Here is a 22117-nt window from a genome sequence, read left to right as displayed (position 1 = left end):
TTTTATACTTACTAAAACTGTGATAATAAACTAATAACAGTTTTAACAGCTCCCTTGTGAATACATCTATTCATATTATTATCCTCCTGGATCATAAACACACAAAAGCTATATTTTGTAGTGAAATACTGTTATTAGAGGCTTCTGAATTAATACCATATTTGTGCTTCTTAAATGTTTCTACAGAAAGGTATATAAAAGTATATTTTACTGAAATGTACTGACACAAGGGAAAAAAAGCAGGAACCCCAACAGCACACAAACAGGTCAAAAAACAATTGTCAGTGTGTCATAAGTACACTATTGACTGAAGAGAATATTACCAGAACACTCTTGCATATTGATTTTAAATTCAGGCTACTCTTCCATAGAAAGAGCTTGCTTCTTTTCTTGTAAATTTTCCTATTTGTTGTAAATCATGTTCCTTGCTATGATTTGGGGTTTTTCCCCTTCCTTTCTCTTTCTTTTTGTTCAGTATTTTAACTTTCATAGCATGTGTAATTCGTTTGATGCACAATAACTGAAATAGAGCTGAAGTGTGTGTTTACATTGTGGAGTGTAGAAAATACATTGATAAGAGTTTTCCTATGTGTGATGCTATAGGTAGAATTAGACAGTTTGGCAGAAGCCAATCGTGGTTTCTCTCTTTTCTACTCAGAAGCATTGTTTTTTTTTCTTTCTCTCTTTCTCTCCTTTGGATTGGCAGGGAGCACATAAACGGCCTACAAGGGTTGTGTCAGTAGTGGTGTCTGACCACGTCATTTCATTCTCTTAATTGTTGTTCATGTCACTGAACTTGCAACTTGAATGACTAAGTGAAATATGCCATTTCTCTAGGACTTCACAGTGGCTTTCTGCTTTCAGTATTAGCTGAGTTTGTGTGCGTATTTTAGGATGTATCCTCAATACCCTTTGTCATCTAGACCTTTTTCTCCCTGGTTTTGAAACAACTTTTAGAAAAGGGTCAGGACATAAAGACCTTTGTTTAAATGAAATAATGATATGGTGGGAAACTTGATTCTTCTGTTTATTCCAAATCGTCATAAGCTGTAGATACCTTTCAATTCTTTCCCATTGCAAGGTTCTATTATCAGTCTTGAGAAAGTAATAAATTATTGAGAAAGTGATAAACTATTCAGATGAACAGCATAGTGAATAAAGTTGCACCAGGAAATCTTTATCAACAAATATAAAGCAACTCTAAATATATTTTTGTAGATAATAATTTTTACATCTGGAAGAATCTGCGTCATTATGAAAAGAGTAGAAAATTCTCACTCAAAAAGGGAATTTCTCAGGTAAAAATTTTGCCTTTACACAGAACCGAGTTTCCAAGGAGTCTAATAATCAGTATGCTGATACACCTGACCTAGAAATTTAAACTGCAATATTAAATTCATTCCCTTTCTAGGGCAGAGGCCCCACTTTTAGCTGTATATGTGCTAGATTGCCTTGGAAACATTTTCTGTGGATCTCATGAGACGATGTCCCAGAAACTTGACTTTTAAGGCAAAAATGACTCACTCTCTATGGGGTGAATGCATAAGACACAAAGTAGGGATAAAAGTTACTTCCTAACCAATTTTGTCAGTGCTTCAGAAATAATCTTTCAGTAGTATTTTCTAATAAGGTAAAGTAGAACTCTATTTCATTTTCCTTTGGCAATAGACACCTCATAATCCAAGCTATTCAAAATCAAAGGATGCAATAAATGTCTCATTTAAGCACAAAAATTTTAAACTTTTTTTCTTTTAAATTTTTATCCATATTAATTCAGAGCAGTTAGTCTTGCTCAGGAAAAATGCTCCTCATCAGTAAATGGATATAAGCTTAAATTGCAGTACTTCCCTTTCTCCTACACTAAGTATAATGCAGAGACTTCACCACTGTAATGGTTTAACCCCAGCCAGCAACTAAGCTCCACACAGCCTCTTGCTCACTCTTCCACCCACCAGAAGGGGGTGAGACTCAGAAGGGTAAAAGCACCAGATAAAAAGAGTTTAATAGGTAAAGCAAAAGCTGCACACACAAGCAAAGCAAAGCAAGGAATTCACTCACTGCCTTCCCATGGGCAGGGGTCTCCAGGAGAGCAGGGCCCCATCCTGCATAACAGTGACTTGGAAAGACAATTGCCATCACTCTGAACATCTCTCCTCTTCCTTCTTCTTGCCCCCCACTTTATATTCTGAGCATGATGCCATATGGTGTGGAATATCCCTTGGGTCAGTGGAGGTCAACTGACCTGGCTGTGTTCCCTCCCAGTGCCTTTTTCAGCCCCAGCCTCCTCACTGGTGGGGTGGTATGAAAAGCAGAAAAGGCCTTGGCTCTGTACAAGTGCTGCTCAGAAATGAAAAAAACATCTCTCTATTATCAACACTGTTTTTGGCACAAATCTGAAACATAGCCCCATACAAGCTACTCTTGAGAAAATTAACTCTACCCCAGCAAAAACCAGCAAATAATGAAGAGCCAGCTGAAAAATTTTGTATTCACTAGGTGAAATATCTTCCTGTTCAGAGGGCTCAGGGTAATACAGCAGTTTCAATTTTTTTTGGTCTGCCTGAAATTTAAAAGCCTGTATGATAAAATGAGATGTTTCGTACATAAACAAGAAGATCAATCTAAGGCCTCTAAGGGAAACTTATTATGAATGATAGTGGTTACTCTGATTTTTTTTGTCTGCCACATTGATTTATCCACTATAAATGTTTGATTTCAATCTAGATATATCAAAATGGGACTAGCGTAACACAGTATTCATAGACTTTATTTAATTTAGAAGGCCATAACATCACTAAAATTTTGGGTTGAAATATTTACTGACTACAAAAGCCATGCCTGTTCTAAAACAAACAAGTAATTCTATCCTTGAAAAAAAAAAAACAAAACCAAAGTTATTATCTTTAGATCATGTAGACAAATTAATCGCATTTTAGGACTTATAATTCCAAAAAGGGTATGATTACCCATCCTTTTTTAGTAATTTCAATAAATAAATGAAATCTCTTACCCAGTCATAGAATCCCGAGGACGTGGCCATTTCCATCCTAGTTGTACACATAAGTTTACACATTTACAGTACAGTATTGCCTTTCTTAAAATGAATGGCATTGTAGGCTCAGGTTAAAAACGGTACTTTGGATCTGACATTTCTCTTTGTCCTACGTACGTTTGTGGTGCTTATTGTAAATGCTTGCATTTTCCCGAGATAGCCTAGTGAAAACAAAAGGAGGGTACTGTTGGTGATGAATATGTGCTTGGTGTACGAATGTGGAAGTGGTCAGTTTGCTCCTGAGCTTGTGTCTGCTTACAGGGGTTGAGGCTTCAAAGGGGAAAGCTCAAAGAAAGCTTTACATACATGGGGAAGGTTTGATGAGGAATTGTGCTTCCTCAGACAGCCTAACAAGTAGCTATGCAATGCCTTGCTACTCCAATAGCAGTTTCTAGTGATGAGCATGTAAGGTGAAGTCCTTCTAGGGAATTTAAAAAGAGAGTAGGTCAATTGCTAGAATCACTAGCTAGAATCTGTAAGCATGAGTGGTTGAGTCTTAATACCCATTTAAAAAAGCCAGAGATAACTAGTTTTTATGTCTGCCCAGTAGTATTTCTTTTTTTTTCTCCTTCTCTGTGAAGTATTAGAAATGCTGTGTTTGAATTTCTGTCTTCCCTGAGGTGTAGAAATAGTGTTATTACCCTCCTTTGCAATATGATACTTCTGACTATGAATTCTGAAAATGGTACCTATTCTTGTGTGAGCCAGACACTCTTGGCTTTACTTACCTTTTTTTCCTATCCATCACCAGACTCGTGTTTCTTTGAAGATTCCTAAAATAGTTTTTCCCACTTAACAATAGACTTTTTATTCTCAGTTTCTTTCTATTCTCAGTTTCAGCTTGCGTATTTTGAAATAAAAAATTGCTGTATGATTATTTTAGTATTCATAATACCAGGAATTTTAAAATTCTGTGAATAACATTTCTTAATCTTCAGTGGTGTTTTGGTGAATAAATGATGCTGTGTAGCAATTCGCTGAAGTTGTTAATGAAAATATTGAACAAAAAGAGGCTCATAATTACTGCATTCAATCAGATAATACATTAATCAGTTCAGAAAAATATCATTATATGATATGATAGTTAATCCACTAGAAATTCATTTTGCAAAATGTTTAGGTGCACTAGTACAAATGTCTTATGAAATCAAGTTTTATTTTCCATTTTGCATTTCATTACAAAGTAATTATTCTTTGAGACAGAATTGAAACAGGTGTGTGAAGTTTTTACATTAAACCTCTTTTTCCTCTGTTAATAAATACTTTGTGAAAGGATCCTGATTTGTTGACCAACTTCTACTAAACAATGCCCCCTAAATTAATGAAGTATTTAGTTGCTGCTGCTTATTTTCATAGGTCTACTCCACTGTTGGTCATCAAAAGCTCAGTATATAGGATAGATAATTCCCAATATGTGTATTTCCTATGCTTGATTTGTATTTCCTCTATTTTAGATGACTAAGGAAGTTGATTCAAGAAAATGATTGTAAGCATTTATTATTTTCAATGTACTAATTATGTTTCAAGGAATGAAAAGCTTTGAAACCCTTTTTAAAATGCCAGGTTGCCTGTTGCTTTAGCAGACTGGGGAGGGATTAACAGGGAATAGTAGGAATGGGTAGTCTTAGTGCAATGATGAGGTCATTTTCTATAAAGGAATATCTGTATAGCTTTATAGCTATACCTCAATAATAGGCTGAAGCTAGTGAGGAATTAGCTTTCCACAGAGATGGAGCTCAGCATGGAATGGCCTTAGAATCTTAAATCAAGATCCTAAGTCCATTGATGTCTGGAAGGCAAAAGTCTGCAAAGGCTGCATCACCAGAAGTTGCCATAAAGAAGAAAAAATGTACCAAGATATAGGATATGTCCACCAAAAATTACTGTTGCTGAAGAAAAATGCAATGATGCATGAGGAATTTTCTGTAAGTGTTAAAAACTATTTTCAGGCTTTAATGTAATCTATCAGTAAGTTGGTTGATCAGAAATAAGAAATCTAGGGATTCTTTGTAGAAAATATGCCTTATGAGAAATGTAAAGGATTGTGATTTCGATGTTTGCAAACTCTAACTTTGGACAGGATCTAGTCTGAAAATTTCTGATCAGAGGGTTTGATTCATTGATCCAAAAGTGAGTGGGTAGTTGGTCAAATGGGAGATTCTGATTCCACCATACTTCCTGAAATTTGTCACAAAACTTATCATTCATGTTGAGATTCTGGTGAGAGTGGTTATGAATTACTTCATTACTGGTGAGCTTACAGTAGCCAAATTAACGCTGAAGAATAATAAACATGGTACATTAATCTGACAGATTTTACCTAAATGAAACTCTGGAGCCTCTTATTTGTTCATTAGACAAGTGGGATAGCATGGTAAAAGCAAACTGTTGAAGAAATAATATTTTCGCCTTTTTTGTTGTTTTTGTGTTGCTGAGGAGCTTTGCTGACTCTGGAAATTTCATTAATTTCCTGGATTGTTCTCAGTAAGAGTTGCTTCTTGCTTTTTGACAGTCACAGATAGTTTCTAGGATATGCAAAGGTGTTTTCTGCTGATGCGGTAGCTGCCTTCCCAAAATACGCAGAGAATTAGCTTACTTTTGCCAATTTGAAGAGTGAATGCTTGGCTTCTTTCCCAGTTCTTTGTTAACTGCAAAATTTGTTGTTTCTTCAGCCACAGCTATGTCATTTTTACTGGTTTTTTGGGGGGATATTTTGGTGTTTTTCTTCTTTTCTTTACACATATTTTTTTACAACCATACTGATTGAATCACGCCAATCTTTCTCACAGCTCATTTATTAGGCTTTCCCCTTACCCACAGATATACAACCAGTTATAAATCCGAGTCTGAATCACTTGTAGGGTTAAAATGGACTTCTGGAGGATATCTGCTAATTTTTCTCTGTTTTTATAGCTGTCTTCACACTAGCATTTTCAAAGATTGTTTTCCAGTCTTTTTTCTTCTTCCAGATCATTTGTCTGTCTCTCTTTTCTTTACTTGATCTACTTTGAATATCCTGTTCCCAAGAATTAGACTGAGTAATGACTTTTGAGTAAGAGTCTCCAACAAATCAGTCGTTTGATATTTGTAGGTTTTCCATTTTGCTGACCATGGCTTCTTGCAGGGACAGGCAGCTGCACGCTGTCTATTGATAAAGCTGGCTCAGTAGAGTTCCAGTGAAGAGCAGTTATTTTTTTCTTCCGTTCTTCCAACTGTGCTTACGTGTATCTTAGAAGATAAAATGGCATTGGCACTGGCTCCTCCTTCAGTCTCTTCTTAGTGTGAAAAGAAGACTTCATTTGTTCTATTCCAATCAGTCATCTCTTCATCAAGCTATATTGATTCTTTTTTCTTTTCACAGCAGGGAGAGCACATTTTATGTAGGGTGAGTCTCATTTAATTTCCATTAATCATGTGAGGAAAGTCAGGAAAAAACTGAGCCTGCATTAGACTATCAAAGGATTTAGCCCAGTTCCTTCCAGTAAAGAACTGAAGGTAGTTGAATGCAGTAAAGATGAGATATAGATGACCACCTGAATCTCTCTCGATTTCCCACAGTACTTGAAAGGATTGGATATTTTTCGCCTAGAAGTTATTTGAGTTCACTTCTATTTAACCCATGATGTGGTACCATCCTATTAATTTCTTAAAGAAAAAAAAAAGTAAAAAACAGTCTCAGTACTGCTAACTTATATAGTTAATTTGGAAGAAATATGTCATTGAATCTTTACATATTAAATGTCTTCATTATTTGTGAGTACTTGAAACCCCTCTTCAGTAAGGAAACAACTCCTGTATGGTTGACCGTCCTTCCTGAGTGCTTTGTATCCTGCTAAATCGGAACAAGTTGACTGTTCCTCAATGAATGTACTTCTCCATGCATTTTCTGGAAGAAGCAAATGCAAACAGAAGTAGAATGGAGGAAGTGAAAATGTGGAAATTATTCTAATAAAGTGTGTGGTTCCATTTTTGATGAAAAATATTGCCAGACTGATTCAAGAGTTTAGATCTCCTTTTTGTAATTAGTACTATGCCTTTAATACTGTTAACCATGTTTCAAATAGGTTTGGAAAATATTGTTAAAATCTTTTTCATCTTGGGATCTTAAGTGATCTGAGAGCTAGCAACCAAAACTGTTATGTTTCTTTCCAAAATATCAACTAATATTTGAAAAGAAAGTTAAAGTTCTTTTGCACTTTAAAATACAGAACTGTTTAGTTATTGAATATAGTTTTAAAGGTATAGTGAGCAATAATTTCATGTAATGAAAAAAACCAGTTATTGCTCCACTGATGTATTTTTAATGCTGCTTTTAGATCATTGATGAAAATGATTCTGAAGGTTCTTTCCACTGGAAAGTTTTACAAATTGCACTTCATGTTCAGCATCCCTTGGTATTGGATTCTTTTTCTGTGAGATGTCATTGGTCATGTGGGTGCTAGAAAGATGAGTAGTCTTTTGTTACAGTATTGGGACGCCATGAAGACAGTTTATAAAGAGGCAGGCAGAGATAGGAAGCATCACTGTGAAACCACATTTATAAATTATAAGACTGCTGATCGGGGGAACAGTTGCATCCATTAGTAATAAGGAAGATGAAGAAGTTAATTAAAGGGAGGAAATGCTGAAGGCAAAAAAGGAAACAAATTAGAGTGCTAGTCATATATATTATACAAAATTAAAAACATGTAAACTTAAGAAATGGAGGTGTAATTTCATTTTACATTCCTGATCTCTGCACAGACTTCTTAGGTGTTCTCCATAGCTTTATGGTATAATCTGAAATACATGGTAAAATTATAGATTAATAATTTAAATCTGTATTCTGAGAGTATTTTAAGAATTGATTGTTCATGAGTGTTATCTTTGTAAAATAGCAGTGACCAGAATGTTAATATTTATGCCCTGCTAAAACATCTCTTTTGTTATAATTTAAAAATGTTTTTCTTTTAGACTGGAGCAGGAACCCATATGCTAGGTGTTATAAAATTAGAGATTACTGTACGTGTGTCTGTATATATATATATATATTTACACACACCTATGTATTTTTAAACTTGATTCTGACAGTGAGCTCTATCTTCTTCCATTAAGATGAATTCAGCTCTTTTCTGCCTGTAATGTTATCAGGCAGACAGGTGAAATATAGTTTATATTTTTAGAGATTTGGATAGTAGTAAGATTTGATCCATGATTGTGTTCCTGTAACACCAATACTTTATTTTGCACATTGATATCATTATGATTACTTATCGATTGATTGTGATTACTATTGATTAAAAAATCTTGAAGGGATGGAGAATCTATTAATACTGGATATGAGGACATTAAATTTACATTAAGATAAAAATGATGAAAAAAAGAATCAATGTAGCTTTGCCTATGTACCTTACTGAAGAAGCTCAACAAATACAGGTAAAACCCAAAACGTTGTTGGAATTGTAAAAAGGACGAGACCCAGCTCTGGCGGGGGGAGAACCTTGCAGACCAGCCAATATGGTTGATAAAAGCAAAACTCCGTTTATTAGCAATCCAAAGGCACTTACATAGTACACCAGCTTGTTAACTCCTAAGTGGCTTAAAGCTTATCAAAGCGCATTTCTACTTCTACATATTGGACTTACATTGGCAAGCTTCTACAGTTATGTTATGATTAAAAGAATTCAGTGTTCACCCTCCTCCCTCCGGGTCTTATCTCCACAGCTGTACCTTTTCAAAACTCCCTCTTTGTTCCCAGCCCTGCTTGTTTTCTTCACACAAGAACTTTCTCATGGAGAGTTTTTTCTCACACACAGGCCTTTTGCTTTCAGGCCTATTGCTTGTACAGTTCTTCTATTGATCCCATAATTCTATCAATGATCCATGCCCCGGATCCTTTAATAATTGCAACAAAACGTAATCATTCTCTTTTTAAGTAATACTCCTGTTCTTCATATCATAGCACTTAGCGCATCTTTTTCTGTACTCTGATATCTGGTCCATGTTATTTTTAATATTAATTAAGAGAGTTATGTGTTTTAGTCCAGAAGAGCCATGTGTGTGGATTCAGATCTACAAGTATTGGTTTTCTAGCCATATGGCAGAGTTGTGCTACACATATATGCAAATAAAAGGAAAAGGAACAGTATTTAAAAGCTTATTTTCCATCTTTCTAGAAATTCAGGTTTTCATTCATATTCCCAATAGCTTTCTTCTTTTTTGGTTGTGGACTACATGATTACCCCACCACATGAATTTTAGACTCAAACTACCTGCAGGAATGAACTATTTAAAGAAGGTATTTCCTCATAAAATGTTCACTCCACCTGCTACTTCCAGTCCAGCTGAGTTTGGTGAATCTGCCACTCCTAAATTTTCTTTCCTGACTCTTGAAGGTTACAGTTTTGCCACCATCTACTGAAACTGATTTAATGAAATGTATAATTCACAGAGGAAAATTAGTGCCAGTTTTTGTGAAGATACTGAAATACTGGTCCTGCCATCTTCCATTGATGTGGTTGCCAAGTTTTCTTCTGACGAAATATCCTTAACAAAGACATTCTTCATCTTACCTTCTCGGCGGCCTTAAGAGAAGGAGCTGAGCAACGGAAAGTGCTGATCGTAGGTGCTTGTGGATGTGCTGTGCCTTACTGAGATATGAAGAGCAACAGAGATGAGGGCCCAGGTTTAATAGAAAAGTGGTGGGTTTTTCAAACCGAGATCCAATGGTTTTTTGTATTTTTCCTGACTTTGTTGCTATTTTGATAGTCTTTTAGAATCTATTCAGTAAGACAAATTTTATCTCTTTATCTAGCAGAAGGATTATTTGACATAAAGTCCAGAGACCTATCAGAGGTGGTAGGGCAGAAAGAATGCTAGTGTGTCTTTCAGCAGTCTGCTTGTCTCCTTAGGCATCTGCTTTTCTCTAAGATAACTCAGCTATGCAGAATCTTGTATTGCTGTTGCTAGACTTCTATGATCCCACCTAGTTTGATTAAGGTTATCCTTAACAGTCAGTGTAGCTAGATAGACCACCTCAAAAAGTTATTACCAAGCACCACATACAAATTTAGATGATTATAAAGCAAAATAACGTGAAATAATGAGTAAATTTTTGAAACCAAAGTTTCTTTTAAAAATACACTGAAAGTGTACTGAAATTGTTGTGGTTGGGTTTTGAAAATGTAGCTTAAAAAGGTCTATTTTTGAGAAACATCAAGCCTGAGGTAGATTTAAATCCAGCTTCCTTGAAAATTCAGTACAGCACATTATTATTTAGCAACATTTCAAGTCACAGAACAGTGGGAAAAATATGTTTCTTTTCATTACATGATTATTTATTCTTTTAACATGCTGTGAACTTCATTGTGCAGAGAACATTACAGTTAAATATGTTAAACAGACCAGCATTAAATGCTCGCACTAAGTAATAATGGTAATAGTATCAGGTCACTGATATCCATTTCTGTAAAGTGATAATTCCATTGGAGAACGATATTCAAGATCCAAACATTTATTGTCTTTTTATAGACAGTTGTTACAATAAGGGTTTAGTGAGCACTGGCATCACAGGGAGAAAATTGTGTACCTCAGCTGCTGTCCTGCCTGTGGCTGTAATGAAGTCTCTGTAGTAATCTAATTGTATTGACTTAGGGAAAAAATGAAATTCTAATTGTCAACATAAAGCCCGGCAAATTGTCAGTAAAAACATAGTGACTTAAGCTTTGTTGACATTGATGACAAAACTGTACTTTGTGGCCAAGAAAAAAACAGATTCTTTTGAATTATTAAACTTCAAATCACATAAATTATGTAATAAACTGACATTTTTTACAGCTTGATAGTGAAATTACTTGCATGTGTTCTTTCCTTTAGATTTTCAAGGGTGCAAAGGGATTTCCAGATGTGTTCATTAGAAAACACAGTTTTGGAGTGTTGCGTACAAAACTACCTTAATTTGTGAAAATTACAAGAAGAAAAATCCAGAGCGGAACAAAAAAGCCTCAAACCCTCAGATTAGAATCTTGAAATCCCTCTGATTTGACACCTACATGACAAAAGTAGTCTATGAGGAATAATTTTTTTTATTTTATCATGAGGTACAGTTTGTGTAGTCTCCATCTTTGGGGTTGGACCAGATCACCTCTTTGAACTCCATTCTGCAATTCCAGGACATATCCTAGTACAGGTGTCAGAAAAACCACACTCCCCAAATGCTTTTGACCTACTGAAGCTGTTTTAGTAGTGATCAAAATTATACTAAAAAGAAAAATAAGTAAAATCCAACAAATACAAAACTGCCCATCAGGGCAATAAGGATTTATGCTGTTTTGCATGTAATGTAAAATAGAGTGATTTTGCATGTAAAATAGAGTGATGGCAAACAAGTTGCGGCCCAATGACTGTGCTAGGGTCAGTTGCTGGCACAGTTTTGATTGCCTTTGAAAGGTTTGAATGGCTAATATCATAAGGAGAAGACTCAGAAGGTGTCAGGTGTAGCCCATATAAAAATGATTTCAGAGGAAGCTGCTCTCTTCATCCAATATTTAATTCTTTAAGAATGCTGCTCTACTACCTTGTCAATCTACACATAGTTGATATAATCCCAAACAATTCAAGATAATACAATATTTTTCTGTTAATTTTGGAAGCATTCTAGATTACCAAACACTTGCAAAAGAGAAGGAACAATTAATCTACTTCAACATGTACTGGAAGTGACAGCAAGAGCTTTGTGTATAGGTGCTTGGCATTTTAAATGCTTTCCAAGAAAATGGATCTGTTTATGCATCAGGCTTTTTCAAAAGATACAACCCAATTGCTTGCCATCTTCATATTTGTTTTTATAATGAGCTTCTTGATTTCACGCCAAGTCTTGATTTTAGGGCCAAGGTTGGGATGTAACATGCTAAGCATTTGTGTATTTGCTACACAAGCAGTGTTATGGTTCTTACAGTACTTCCCGCTCTGTGTGATGCATTTTTCACTATGTATGGTAAACTTTCAGCTATAGTCTATAAAGAAAACAGTAACATTATTTTCTGCTGTAAGCTTAATGCCACATACTGTATGAGTGGAAGCAAAATGAATGACCTGCTGTAGTGTCATACAAAAAGAGAGCTCTCCACAGCAGTAACTGTTGGCCAGGGTGAGTGGGGAGAGCTAGCCGGTTCAGATAAGTCATCTATATGATGTTTTCAGCTATGGCTAGTTATGACCAGACTGCTTTTTGATTTTTTTTTTTTCCTCTAAATGCCGGTATGAAGAATTTTCCCTGCTAGCTATAGTTCTTCTTCTTTATCTGAAAATCTACAGCTCATCCAATTCCAGTATGTTCCTTACCGATCCAAATGATGATTGGGCCTAGATGCTGCCATAGTGTGAATTTATATTTTAAAGTTCCTTTATGTCTTTCATTCTTTCTATGAATTAAGAAAATAATGCACAGAGAATCAATAAGTAATGAAAATGTCTAGGACCAGCATTATGTTCCAGGTGACAGTTTCGACAGGAGGTGTGGAGCCCCTTCCATGGGTTCACAGGTCTAGACAGGCTCCTGCTTCAGCATGGGCTCTCCATGGGGTCACAAACTCTGGCACCTCTGGCTATTCCAGCATGGGATCTTCCATGGGCTGTAGTGTGGATATCTCCTCCTCCATAGCCCTCCACGAGCTGCAGGGGGACAGCTTGCTCCACCAAACCTCACAGAGTTGAACAGTATACAGTGAGGGAACTGAGTGATGCCTGGCTGTGGTGGTGGAATAAAATGTCGTTGTATTTAATGCCTGTGTTGCAAAGGGTCTATTCCATGGGACTGTATTCACAGTTTTAGGACCAGTGCTACTTCTGACATCCTCATGATCTAAAAGTTGGCTTTTCAACTATTTTTAATGAAAATAATTTTTTCATGGATAATACATAAAGTTGTCACAAGAAAATGGTGTAAAAATAACCAGTTACTTAAAATCTCAAAATTTAATCATACATTGCATTTTTGTTACAATGGCTGGCTAAATAATGTGTAGAAACTCATTATAAGGAGAAAGTTGATTAACCTATTCATGTCCTCAGTTTCTGGATTCATAAGGCATTTACACATAACTAGGATGAAAACTGTCAGGATATGATAAGAAGATGATCTAAGGTCTTAAAACCTGGTCATGCTTTGTTTTGGGAGGATTGAGAAAAGTCATTGAAAATTTTGTTTGTAAAATTTACTACATAAATAAATTGCTAAACATTGCATTTAGTTAAAATTGAGGGCAAAGAGAAGCAATCATGATTGAAAAAAATAAAAATTACAAAATGCCTGTTTGCTAATTTATTTAAAACCTGCTTATTAAGTTCTTTATTTCTGTTTTGACTAATTTCAGTGATATATGTATTGTCATAATATCGGTGTGAGTTCTATGACTTATGGCTCTAATTATTCACTGTGAGTTAATTTATACTATTAATATCTCATTCACTAGAAGAATGGTAAAACCTAGAGAGTGTTGATTTTGATAAATATCTAGCAACACAGACAATTACATGACTTTTTTTGAGATTCACATTTTAAAAATCTTATGAAAACAACATTTCTTTGATCCTTCAAATGAATGTAATCTGGTTTTTATTTCTCATTGAATCAACTGACTCATTTTTGTGCATTTTTTACCTTCTTTTAGTGAAAAGAAAGGCAGCTCTTAAGTGCAAAATTGATTGTTTTATCTGGTTTATAAGTCTGTTGAGTTTGTTTGTTTGTTTTGGATTTTTTTGTTCTGTTTTGTGTTTTCTTCTTCCTCCTGAGAAGGAACATTTTTAATGGGTATATTGCAGAAAGAACTCTTCCATAAACAGAATGAGACTGCTTTAATTTAATTTTTAAGTCACAGAGAAAATTTAATATCTTCCAGTCTAAAGGCAATGTGACAGCTGAATATGAATATAAATATCTGTAAAAGAACGTTAAGGAGGAAAAAAAAATTAAACAGTTTCTTCTTAAATGGCATAAGCACTTTTATTCTGAAGAAATATTAGCAGTAAGTTCTTTAAGCAGTTTGCAAACAGTTACTGCTTGCTTGTGTGTGAGAAGAACTTAAACTAGTTCGGGAGTTCAACAGATCATAATTGTATCCATCTCCTAAAGGGCAAATGAATTTTTGTTTTTCTAAAATAAGGATGTGCATATAGTAGGATCAGTTATTAATTTAATTTGCTAAGTATAATAAAAGAGTGCAAACTTCATTTATTAAAGATATATTTTAGAAAGGTGAGATTTTTCTTCTATGGCTGCAAGCTATATGAAGAAAATTACTTTTACCTCAGCCAAAACCAATACCAAAAAAAAGGTACATGACTCTCTTTCTCCAGAATCAAATTTTCCTGAAGGATCTCATAAAGGACAATAAAACAATATTCAGAAATAGAGTGTAAGATACTCTGGATGGATTACTTTTATATTTTTAATAGTTTCTTACTGATAAATTTGAAATGCAAATCCAATTTAAAATAGAAACCAAAGATTTACTTTAAATTCATGAAAACTACCAAATTCTTAATAGATGCCTAGTAAAAACAGCATTGATGTGGTTAATGCTAGACGAATGCATCTCTTCTATACCCATAGAACCTGATTTTCTATACATTCTCAGATAATCTTCGTGTAATATTATATGTGAAATACAGGCCTCTCATTTACTTACTTATACTTGCATCTTTCTTTTCCAGATGACACGAGAGCAGTATATATTAGCAACACAACAGAACAGCCTTCCAAGGACTGAACATCCTCAGTTTTACCCAGTAGGGATTTATGGATGGAGAAAGAGGTGCTTATACTTCTTTGTCCTTCTGCTGTTGGTTACCATGATTGTTAATTTAGCAATGACAATATGGATTTTGAAGGTCATGAATTTCACAGTGGTAAGTATTACAGTAACTTTATGTACCTCATTTCTTCAAGTACTAACTTCTAGTTTTTTCTTCTTCCTTTACCGTATTATATAGAACTCTGATAATTTTGGATGAAAAAATCATATGTACCTCTTTGGATGTTAGTTCAGATATTTATGCTTTCTATATATATTTTGCAATGAGTGGACTGGTGCCATATCCTGATATTTTTGGTTAATCATATCTTCTGTAATTATATCTAGATCTTAGGGTTTTTTGTTTGTTTGTTTGCCCAATCGAAAGTGTCATGATGCATGAAGCATCTTTTGTTTTCTTGTCACCACTGGACAATAAGCAAGAGGAGCTTACTATATCTCTTCTGTATAGTATCTCTCTTAGGAGGGAACTGCGTTGGTCAGGTCAGTTTATGATTCCTTTTATAGGTGTTTTTTGTTCTTTGTATTTTTTTAGAGTTTACTGACAATTCGGACTGTGTTTCACCTAGAACCTAGAGTAGCTGTTTTGGTGTTGATAGGGGGGAGGTGAGTCTGAAAGACACGTGCTTTAATGAGTCAGTCTCTAGCTGGAATCTTTTATATCAGCAAAGTATCTCAGATGTACTCTGGAAAGAACATCTACATTCAATGGAAACTGTGGTAGGAGTGTGTACTAGCTGGCAGTGGAGTAGTGACTTTTTGTATATGGAAAGAAAAGATAGAACTATACACAGTTTAAAATAGCAGTGTTTCTGTTAAGATCAGTGCAGTCTTTCTCTCTGGATTTTAACCTTCATAATCCATATTTTGATGTAGTTAGTTACAAATTTCTAATTCCTAGGGTATAGCACATTTCTGTTCTCCATTAGTTTATCAGAAATAAAAGAATAGCCAGCAAAACCAGCATAAAACATGTCTAAAATTGTTCTATATCTGTTGATGATCTGTAATGCATTGGGTTATCTGAGACTGTTGTCTGGTGAGACATATTGTGCAAATAAATTGATTCTTCTGAGTTTTCCGCTAGTGGATATGTTGAATTCATATTTTGACAACTGTGTTACTTTAATATTCATGTACAGAAACATTTGTGAGAATCATTGGGGGGGTTGCCTTTTTTCAGAGGTGGAATTATTTTTTTTTTCTGTTTTTTCTTTTTTTTTTTAGAGCAATGTGCTTTCAAAATAGGACACCCATATATGTTTTCGCTTATTGGAATAACTGTTCATTTGTACTGGAAAAATATTTAGGCATAACTGTTTTAAACAATTTTAAAATATAGGTGTTTTAAAAAGCACAGAATTTTTCTCTGTGCAGAAGATTGCATTCCGATAGAATATTTGAAAGTACTGTTTCCATATCTAGGGATTTTTTGACCTTCCACATTACAAGCTATTATAACACTATCCAGTTTAAATCTTTTCGAATTTGATCATGCAATTTTTTAAGACAAAACCAAAAGAGAAATTTAGAAATATTTTTCTTTCCCTGATGTCAAAGTTTGTTGGAAAGTTAAAAGTGTGTGGTGAATTACTAAATCAGTGCAGGAATCTAGTGCAGAAAACAAAAAAATTGTTGCAGCTCTTATAAACACCTTTTCCTTGATCATATTCAAATACAATTTTTAAATTATATGCTGAAGTATGACTTTACTTCTGCAGATTCATGGAATAGTAGTCTTCTATTTTGAGTAGTTAGTATTCACATTGGAATCTCTGTACGCATTCAAAAATTGATTGCTAGAAAATTGTCATGTTAAAAGCTGAGTAACATCTTCATGCATATGTCCTCACATGCACATCTGAGCATGAGTGGGAAATTTGTATTAAGTCTGAAAGAGTCACATTCTTAGGGGCAGATGTTTGAGAGTAAAATAATTCAGTTTATGAACCTAAAGATCATGTATTTAAAAAGGCAATCGCTTTGAAATATATATGCATTTCTTCCATGTGCGTGTGTATATTTACAGATGGATATAAACTAAGAAATTTTGTTTGTATAACTGGACGGTGATAGGAAATCAGAAGTGCAGCTAGAAACCTAAAGAGTGTTTGCTCAAAAGAGGAATATAACCATGATAAAAATAATTGCCGAAATTGGACTGCTTTGACATTTTGACATTATTTTAAATTATTTCCCGTTTTAGCATAAGCCAATGTTGAGCTTTCTATAAAGACAATAGTAATGGCAGCACTTCAAGGGGTCATGAAGAGCCAGGTCATGGTTTGTTTGTCATTGCTGTCTGACAATTGCAACACTGTTAATTTGTATTAGCTGTTGACTTTCTATTTTTAACTGTAAAGCTACAGCCACTGACAATTTGGCATAATAAAAGCCTTTCTGCAATCAAGTTTCTAGTTGGAAAAGTTTTCTGAATATGCTGACCTTGCACATAAAAGTCACATTCTGAATCTGAGCTAGTTTTCCCATGCTCCCTTATACTCAGAGAGGAGAAATGGGTCTCCTGTAAGGCACTCATCTCAGTAAGATAGGCAACTAATGTGAATTTTTCTTTTGGACAAATGTTGAATAGCTTATCAAAGAAGTACTTTTTTAAAAAATGGTTTATTTGCAGTTGTGTAAAAACATAGTACAGGCAAGCTGTGCAAATGTCCTCTTACCAGGTTATGTAGTATGACTAGGAAACATGGAGAAATATTCAGGGATACAATCTCTTCTGGCGTACAAGGTAAGAAACTTGAAAGGTAAATACAAGTTACAAATAACTGCCCTGATATATAATATGTATCAGATGAGCAAAACTAAAATTAATATCTGTGTAGCAGAAATATTAGATGGAGGAATCATAGATGTAGTAATAATTTTTGAAAGATATTTTCGCACTGGTAGTTTAGTCTTACTGCCCTTTAATATCTAGTCAAGCTCTGTTACCTCACTGTTCAATTATCTTTTTAGAAAGATGTGGCCAAGAAGGCCAATGGCATCTTGGCCTGTATCAAGAACAGTGTGGCCAGCAGGACTTGGGATATGATTATCCCTCTGTACTTGTCACTGGTGAGGTCACACCTCAAGTACTGTGTTCAATTTTGGGCCCCTCACTTCTAAAAGGACTGAGGTGTTGGAGCATGTCCAGAGACAGGCAACAGAATTGGCAAATGGTCTAGAAAACATGTCTTATGTGGAGTGGCTGAGGGAGCTGTGGATGTTTAGCCTGGAGAAGAGGAGGCTTGTTGCTCTCTACAACTGCCTGAAAGGAGGTTGTAGTGAGGTGGGGGTTGTTTTCTTCTGCCATGTCTCAAATGAAAGGATGACAAGAAATGGCCTTAAGCTGTGACAGGTGAGGTTCAGATTAGATATTAGATTTTTTTTTTTTTTTATTTTCACTGAGAAAGTAGTTAAGCATTGAAATAAGTTGCCCAGGCAAGGTGTGACATCATCATCCCTGGAGGTGTTCAAAGAGCATCTGTATGTGGCACTTGGGGATATGGTTTAGGGGTGGTTGTGGTGGCACTGGGTTTATGTTTAGACTGGATGACCTTGAAGGTCTGATTTTTAAAGGAGACATGCAAAATATCTTGGAAAAATCTGTAAGTTTCATGAGTATATAAAATAATTGTCTTAGGGTACTTGAGTTTCATGGAATATTTATAATTTCCTTTCCTTGTACTAACCTTGGCATGGTTCACAGGCTACCCCATGGAAACTGTCTTTCACCTTCCATCAGGATGTAGTTACCTCTCTCTTAGTCTGTGTTATACGTGCTCAATGAAGCTCAAAGCTGTTAGTTACTTTTTTTCTACCAGTACAATTACTATCCTAGGGATTTCAGGAAGGATGGGAAACTCAAGTCATGACTTGGTACCAGAGCCACAGGTTAAAATATTAATTGCTTTGTGTTTATAACATCCTGGTTATTTCACATATGTAATATATGGGAATTTTAAAGGCTTGTGAGGAAAGAAATATTTTTTTATTGGGCCTACGTTCTTATCATCCTGTGTTTACATAGACTACAGTGTAGGTAATTAGCTGATTTTTATTTAAAGATCTAATCACTTGAGCATTATTGTCTGATACAATTTTTTTTGTGTGTCATCTTTTAGTTATTCTAACCTCAACAGAGCTATAATTTTATATAATTTATTCTTATAGCTGTTAATGAATAGAGTATGTTGACACTGTCAATCTGATTAATTACTTTATAAAAGAGATATGTGTAGCAATATGTGACTGAAAATTTTCCTTATGTATTTCAAATTAGCTTTAAAAAAGGAAATTGAAAGTATTGCTCTTATTGTTGTGGCATGACATGTGGCATTGTGAAATAACATGGAGCAATCAGCACAGAAACATAAGTCCAGCTCTTGGTGGGGGAAGCATTTAATAACAGTTCATTTATACATGCTTATTACATTACATCAAAGTCTGGAGTTTACTAAAGCTGAAAAAATGGTAATGTTAGAAAAAAATGCTCATGTAAACCCCTTTAATTCTTAGATCTCTTTTTGTGCCCTGTGACAGCCACATACCACCAAGCTGTTTTACTGGTTTTGGTTGTACATCTGGTTTTGTGTGTCTTCATATTCTAATTACCCCTAGGAACCCATATATGAAAAGACATTTTGTGGCCCCCTGTAAGAATGCAGACACCTACTTCAGATGTTTTCTCTTGCTGTAGTCACTTGAAGTGTTGCAAGCTGTTTTGACTGCTGTCATCACACAATGTTGTCTGTATTGATCCATGTTAAACTCCTCTTGCCAGTACTACCATGGGAATTACTTTTAAGATCAGGAACCAGACAACTTATCATCTGGGTAGAGACACATTTCTCCAGGGAATTTGAACAGTGCTTTAGCTTCAGACATAAGCAGAGTGTAAAGAGCATCTCCTGGTGTAAAGAATCTCCTGGCTAGAACACATGTGCTTCATGTCCCCAGCTGAGCATACTCTCATTGCTGGCTGCCTAGCTCTGGATTCACATTGTATGGAGAGCAGGTACTTTGCACGTGGAATGTCTGCCTGAATATACACAAGCCAAGTGAACATGATGTAGATACAAAAATGCTGCTAGCAAGGACTTTCTTGCTATTTTCTAAGTCCGTGAGAGACTTTTCTCTCTCACAGAAGAGGTAGCAGAGTTCTGTAAACAACCAAACATGTGCAGCCTTGAAAAGTCTTGTTTATGGTACAGTAGAAAAATATTTTGACAATGGATGCTTTAGGATTTTAGCCAATCACCCCCAAGGGGTGGCTGATCCTTGTTCAATTAGACTCTGAAGGAAAAAGTCTATAAAAGAGTTTGTAAAATAATTAAATGAATCAATCTTGCTGCACAATTCCTGCCTGCTGGATCTTCTCTCCTCCTCCCTATGGCTGCGGGACACGGTGATGTACCCTAGGGCTGTGGTAATAATATGATTTCTTTGTTATGTGACAGCATAATAAGGCAGAAATATGCAACCATTAATTTCTCCCTGTTTGCATCATTACAGATTATCCCTATATTCCTTTACAAGTTTCAATTTTTTTTACAATTGGAAACTCTCAGATCTCCAAAAATTTAAATCTGAATTATAACATTATATTAAATTTACTTATAGAGACCAGTAAACACAATATATTGTCCCGGGTTTTGGTTGATGGGCAAGAAAGTGGAAATCTTCCAAATATTTGACTTTCTGTGTTGGGACACACACATATTTCTGATCTTAATATCCAAGATAGTGGCAACACACATCATTTCTTTAAAAGTACAATTTTTCCATTAAATTTATAATTTGATACCTAATGTTTTAGTGGTACAGAAATAAAGCAGCTGTGTTCAATGCTTTAATCTAGATGCAGACCAAACTGTCTTGGTATACTGAAGAAAAACAAAATTTATTTGTGAAACTATTCTGTAACACTCATTTTCCATTTCTCAACAAGCATGATAGTGATATGAACAGTTAGGTTTCTAAGATTCTTTGGCCACACGTATGTCTTCATTTGATGGTCAAAACAGTATTTGGTTATCATTTCAGCTGGTTCTGCTGATCTAGGTGATGATGATAGCGTTTTCCCATAACAACTAATACAATTTCAACTAGAACTAAGGCAAGGATCTTTCCCATTTCTTAGATAATCTTTGAAACACATCCAATTTGTAGCAGATTGGCATTTCAAATTTATGAAGTTCTGTAATGTTCTTATCTCATAAATAATTTTGCTGTTTGGCAAACAGAAAACTTCTTTCATTTGACAAAGTCAGTAGTTTTTTATTAGGTTTTGAATAAATATGAATAGCAGCAGTTGTACATTTAATAAATTCTGTCACATCTGCAGATTTAATTTACTTCAATGGCAATAATTTATTGTCAATAATTTATTTAAAACTGTAAATTTTCTCATTTTTAAAACTTTTTATCTATTAACTAGGTAGAAAACTATTTCTCTAGATCCATCAGTGTTTTAGCTTTCAAGGACATGATGTTCGGTTTTGGGATGAATGAAAGAAAGCTCTTGTTTCCTTTTTGTTTGATTTTTGTAGTGACAAAGTTCCAGTCCAGAGCAGGCAATATCATTACTTATTAGTGATTAAGAGACTTAGTCAAGATATGAGAGACCAAGGTTCAAATTGTCTCCAACGTACATTGTGTTCCAGATAAGTGTTTTACCAATAGGTTGTTAGTCCTTCTGATTTCTGACATTTCTTTTTAATAGATACGTGACATCTGTCTTACTATTTCTTAACCTCGAATATTACATACCATCCTTGTACCAAATTTTATTGAAAATTCCAATGAAATAGCTGTGTATTCCTCAGGAATATTTTCTGCATTGATTTATAATTCTTTTCAAGATTTGACTTATACATGATTTGAAAAAATGTTTAGAAAATCTTCAGCCAGCTAAAATGAGTATTAGAAGCCAACTGACTGCACATACACATGTATTCATGTATGCACAAAGTTTTATTTATTTAACTATGTTCTCATATCATTATGGTGCACTGGAAATCAGAAATTTCAGTTTCTTGAATGAGCCTGTCAGCTCCATGAATAATTCAAAAACTTACTCATAGAATGTCAGCAAATTAATTTTGCTATGTGTTAATTTTGCTTGGACTTTTATATCCCATTTTTTAACATTCATGTAAAAGCACAACTTTATAGAGCTGGAGAGTATTTTGTAAAACTTGTATCCGCTTTCATTTTCAGTACAGTAGGTAGGAATGAACTAATTCATTCTTATTTATACTCTCTTTTGAGC

At 34.8% G+C, this 22117-nt stretch overlaps 1 protein-coding gene across 4 annotated transcripts in view; it reads left to right on the top strand.

Annotated features, from left to right (window-relative positions):
• Window positions 1-22117, top strand: part of SGCZ (sarcoglycan zeta) — a 418982-nt gene that overhangs the window by 206262 nt on the left and 190603 nt on the right. For all 4 annotated transcript variants that reach the window (XM_048304886.1, XM_048304884.1, XM_048304887.1 and 1 more), the window contains exon 2: window positions 14744-14938. In XM_048304886.1, coding sequence (XP_048160843.1) covers window positions 14744-14938 — 195 coding nt within the window. The remainder of the gene's footprint in view (window positions 1-14743; window positions 14939-22117) is intronic.

The sequence above is a fragment of the Corvus hawaiiensis genome, chromosome 5, assembly GCF_020740725.1.
Source record: "Corvus hawaiiensis isolate bCorHaw1 chromosome 5, bCorHaw1.pri.cur, whole genome shotgun sequence".
NCBI classification, from domain to species: Eukaryota; Metazoa; Chordata; class Aves; order Passeriformes; family Corvidae; genus Corvus; species Corvus hawaiiensis.
Note: the sequence above shows the minus strand (reverse complement) of the source record. Positions and strands in the feature narration are given on the sequence as shown.